This window comes from Clytia hemisphaerica, unplaced genomic scaffold (genome assembly GCF_902728285.1).
Source record: "Clytia hemisphaerica strain Z4C2 unplaced genomic scaffold, Clytia hemisphaerica genome assembly, whole genome shotgun sequence".
Taxonomy (NCBI): domain Eukaryota; kingdom Metazoa; phylum Cnidaria; class Hydrozoa; order Leptothecata; family Clytiidae; genus Clytia; species Clytia hemisphaerica.
This window is the reverse complement of record NW_027104441.1, coordinates 2,244,421-2,249,154: the sequence shown is the minus strand read 5'-3', so window position 1 is coordinate 2,249,154 and position 4,734 is coordinate 2,244,421. Positions and strand designations below refer to the sequence as shown.

The 4,734-nt window shown below is 40.9% G+C and overlaps 1 protein-coding gene across 1 annotated transcript; it reads left to right on the top strand.

Moving 5' to 3' along the window:
• The first annotated feature begins 855 nt into the window (after window positions 1-855).
• Window positions 856-2,575, top strand: LOC136820892 (uncharacterized). Its single transcript, XM_067077130.1, has 5 exons — window positions 856-933; window positions 1,103-1,183; window positions 1,590-1,781; window positions 1,930-2,087; window positions 2,456-2,575. Exons 2-5 carry the CDS (start codon window positions 1,117-1,119, stop codon window positions 2,573-2,575), a joined length of 537 nt encoding a protein of 178 aa, XP_066933231.1. The 5' UTR covers window positions 856-933; window positions 1,103-1,116.
• The last annotated feature ends 2,159 nt before the right edge of the window (window positions 2,576-4,734 follow it).

The window sequence follows — 4,734 nt, the reverse complement described above, 5'->3', positions numbered from 1 at the left end:
GTAAAAATAGGCTACATATCACTTTTGACGGTTCAACTAGAAAAGTCCTTGCCAGTAGTGGTTTCGAGCGAGTAATTTTGTCCTCTTATCATCTTGTCATACTTTATAATCCGCACATTTGCCTATTTCAACCCTTATACCTATTCCTAAGAGCTAAGGACTTCAAAATTATATCATCATGTATACAATCTTAATTTAACTTTCTCTTAATATTCTATTTGTTATGTGATCTAATATGTCGATCTTGATACAATAATAGGATGATTTTGCATTTAATTTTTTTTTCCATTTTTTACACAATAGCTTTAGAATAAAAAAAATGAACACCGACAACGATCAGAACAACAGCCATGCCAACGACAATGAAAATAACAACGTTAACGAAGAAAATAGAAAGAGGGGGATCGGCTCCCATGGCCGTTTCAAAATGAATAAGGTAGATTTGACTTGAGTCGTTATTAATTCATTCATTTTAAGAACTGTTGAATCAGAACACAAAACCAACTTTCTTTTTCGTTTTAGACCAGTTTTGATAAAAATCCTGTCAGCAGAAAAAAAACTGAAAAAGGAAAATTGGCTTCAATCAAGAACAAGGTATTTTAACTATCACGTCCCACAAAAGGTCGACTTTAAAACTCCCACTCCCACCGCTTTTCTTAATTTTCTGAAAGGTAGAAATCATGAGAGATTTTGCTATAGCTTGAAAAATATAGCGCTAATTTTTAAAAGATCATATTGGACCGACCCTCTTCTAGACTAGATAAAAAGCATATTAAGTTATAAACTTGTGGCGTTTGATTTTAGTAATTTAAAGGAGTGCTTAATTTCTACATAATTTTAATGCTTTTTGCTAGGTTGTACAATTACGTAATGTCTGCAAGACACCAATTGCTGTTTTAGCCTACAAGGCAGATGGAAACATAAAAAGCTATGGTAATGAATTTAAGAATCTGGCCAAAGTGAATTTTTCATCAATTTCTAAATTGCATAAAATACTAATTTCTACCTGATTTAGCTTACTAAAATATGTGTAATGTGAAATAAAGTTCTCTGTTCAGTAAATTTATCTTTCAATTAAATGAAAATGGACGTCAATTATTAGGATCGACGAAAGGAATGAGGATGTTTGCTCGAGATCCCTTAGTCCTTGAGAAATTCAAGCAGGCCATGGAGATTGATGCTGGTAAGTTGATTCTTATAGCTCTTCGAAATACAAGTTATAGTTTTGTCTTTTGAAATGATATTTAACTAAAGATATGCTGCCGTAAACATACGGGGATTTTTTTGGCGTGGATTTAATTAATCGATTGCCCAAAATACGATTTTTGCGGGGATTTAGCGAATTGGAAATTTAGAGAGACTAAAAAGTTGTAATTTTTCACATGATTTTCTTTTGTTAAATTTGGCGAGGATTTAGTTTGGAGAGTGATCGGATTTTGAAATTTCTGCGGGGATTTATTCGCCAAAATTAAACCACTTAATAAGGTATATGAGAATGAAGTGCATTGAATAAGTATTATCAATAATAATACAAGCGTAGATATTATTTACATATTGGTTAGCGATTTTTTTATTCTGTCTTGTTCAAGCTGAGGAAGAAAGCGAGTCTTCTGAAGAAGAAGAGGAAGAAGAAGAAAGCGAATCGGAAGAAAGTGAGGAAGAACAAATTAATGAAAAGAAAAAGAAAAAAGAAGAGATCCGATTTAAAAGCGATTGGGAGGCATGTCTCAAGGCTGTTGAAAAGAGAACTCTGCTTGCAGATGTAACCAGAGCTTCATCACGTGGGTATTCGTTTCTGCGTTTTTTAGGAATATCATTAGACTGTTTTTACTTTCCACAACTGCTTGAGCTGTACATATCAAACAGGTTATGCCCCTGTATTTAGTTTCTTAAGTTAAGAGACATAGTATGAAAATATTACTTTCTCAGGTCTTGGAAAAAGTTTTAGCTGGACGAAAGCCAACAAACCCAGTTGGTGGCCCTGCAACGTCCCGTTCCAGTCACCCCATGGAAAAATCAAAACACCAGTGGACCAGATCGACATGGTGATGCGTTCGTTCCACGAACATCAAATGCTTAAGATTGTTGTAAGTAATTCATGGTGGAATAAAACGTTAATAATATATATTATGCTGAACCTGAGACACTGAAACATTCCTGGAAATGGGTTTCGGTGCACATTACAAAGCTGCAATCTGATTGGCGGTTAGAAAACCAATAAAATTCTAACCCAAAGACCAATTAGGAATAATTCAGGATAGGAGTAATAGCTCTCAAGGCTTTACACCCCTTTCCTTTCAGTTTTACGAGTGCCCCCACACACACACCCACATACACCCTATACATAGACACCCTGTACACAGACACCCCCACACACAGTGTGTTCAGATCTCGTGCTCGCCGTGCTAAGCGTGCTCGTTGAATTAATTAAAATTTTACACCCCTTTCCTTTCAGTTTTACGAGTGCCCCCACACACACACCCACATACACCCTATACAGAGACACCCTATACACAGACACCCCACACACCGTGTGTTCAGATCTCGTGCTCGCCGTGCTAAGCGTGCTTGTTGAATTAATTAAAATTTTACACCCCTTTCCTTTCAGTTTTACGAGTGCCCCCACACACACACCCACATACCCTATACACAGACACCCCCACACACAGTGTGTTCAGATCTCGTGCTCGCCGTGCTAAGCGTGCTCGTTGAATTAATTAAAATTTTACACCCCTTTCCTTTAAGTTTTACGAGTGCCCCCACACACACACCCACATACACCCTATACATAGACACCCTATACACAGACACCCCCACACACAGTGTGTTCAGATCTCGTGCTCGCCGTGCTAAGCGTGCTCGTTGAATTAATTAAAATTTTACACCCCTTTCCTTTAAGTTTTACGAGTGCCCCCACACACACAACCACATATCCTATACACAGACACCCTATACACAGACACCCCCACACACAGTGTGTTCAGATCTCGTGCTCGCCGTGCTAAGCGTGCTTGTTGAATTAATTAAAATTTTACACCCCTTTCCTTTCAGTTTTACGAGTGCCCCCACACACACCCACATACACCCTATACAGAGACACCCTATACACAGACACCCCCACACACAGTGTGTTCAGATCTCGTGCTCGCCGTGCTAAGCGTGCTTGTTGAATTAATTAAAATTTTACACCCCTTTCCTTTCAGTTTTACGAGTGCCCCCACACACACACCCACATACACCCTATACAGAGACACCCTATACACAGACACCCCCACACACAGTGTGTTCAGATCTCGTGCTCGCCGTGCTAAGCGTGCTCGTTGAATTAATTAAAATTTTACACCCCTTTCTTTTAAGTTTTAAGAGTGCCCCCACACACACACCCACATACCCTATACACAGACACCCCCACACACAGTGTGTTCAGATCTCGTGCTCGCCGTGCTAAGCGTGCTCGTTGAATTAGTTAAAATTTTACACCCCTTTCCTTTAAGTTTTACGAGTGCCCCCACACACACACCCACATACACCCTATACATAGACACCCTATACACAGACACCCCCACACACAGTGTGTTCAGATCTCGTGCTCGCCGTGCTAAGCGTGCTCGTTGAATTAATTAAAATTTTACACCCCTTTCCTTTAAGTTTTACGAGTGCCCCCACACACACAACCACATATCCTATACACAGACACCCTATACACAGACACCCCCACACACAGTGTGTTCAGATCTCGTGCTCGCCGTGCTAAGCGTGCTCGTTGAAATAGTTAAAATTTTACACCCCTTTCCTTTAAGTTTTAAGAGTGCCCCCACACACACACCCACATACCCTATACACAGACACCCTATATACAGACACCCCCACACACAGTGTGTTCAGATCTCGTGCTCGCCGTGCTAAGCGTGCTCGTTGAATTAATTAAAATTTTACACCCCTTTCCTTTAAGTTTTACGAGTGCCCCCACACACACACCTTCATACCCTATACACAGACACCCCCACACACAGTGTGTTCAGATCTCGTGCTCGCCGTGCTAAGCGTGCTCGTTGAATTAATTAAAATTTTACACCCCTTTCCTTTAAGTTTTAAGAGTGCCCCCACACACACACACCCACATACCCTATACACAGACACCCTATATACAGACACCCCCACACACAGTGTGTTCAGATCTCGTGCTCGCCGTGCTAAGCGTGCTCGTTGAATTAATTAAAATTTTACACCCCTTTCCTTTAAGTTTTAAGAGTGCCCCCACACACACACCCACATACCCTATACACAGACACCCCCACACACAGTGTGTTCAGATCTCGTGCTCGCCGTGCTAAGCGTGCTCGTTGAATTAGTTAAAATTTTACACCCCTTTCCTTTAAGTTTTACGAGTGCCCCCACACACACACCCACATACCCTATACACAGACACCCTATACACAGACACCCCCACACACAGTGTGTTCAGATCTCGTGCTCGCCGTGCTAAGCGTGCTCGTTGAATTAGGTAAAATTTTACACCCCTTTCCTTTCAGTTTTACGAGTGCCCCCACACACACACACACATACCCTATACACAGACACCCTATACACAGACACCCCCACACACAGTGTGTTCAGATCTCGTGCTCGCCGTGCTAAGCGTGCTCGTTGAATTAGTTAAAATTTTACACCCCTTTCCTTTCAGTTTTACGAGTGTTCCCACACACACACACACACATACCCTATACACAGACA

Coding starts and splice junctions, on each gene's coding strand:
- LOC136820892 (XM_067077130.1), top strand. CDS start 1,117: ATGAGGATGTTTGCTCGAGATCCCTTAGTCCTTGAGAAATTCAAGCAG. Junction 1,184..1,589: donor GGCCATGGAGATTGATGCTG/GTAAGTTGATTC, acceptor GTCTTGTTCAAG/CTGAGGAAGAAAGCGAGTCT. Junction 2,088..2,455: donor ATCAAATGCTTAAGATTGTT/GTAAGTAATTCA, acceptor CTTTCCTTTCAG/TTTTACGAGTGCCCCCACAC.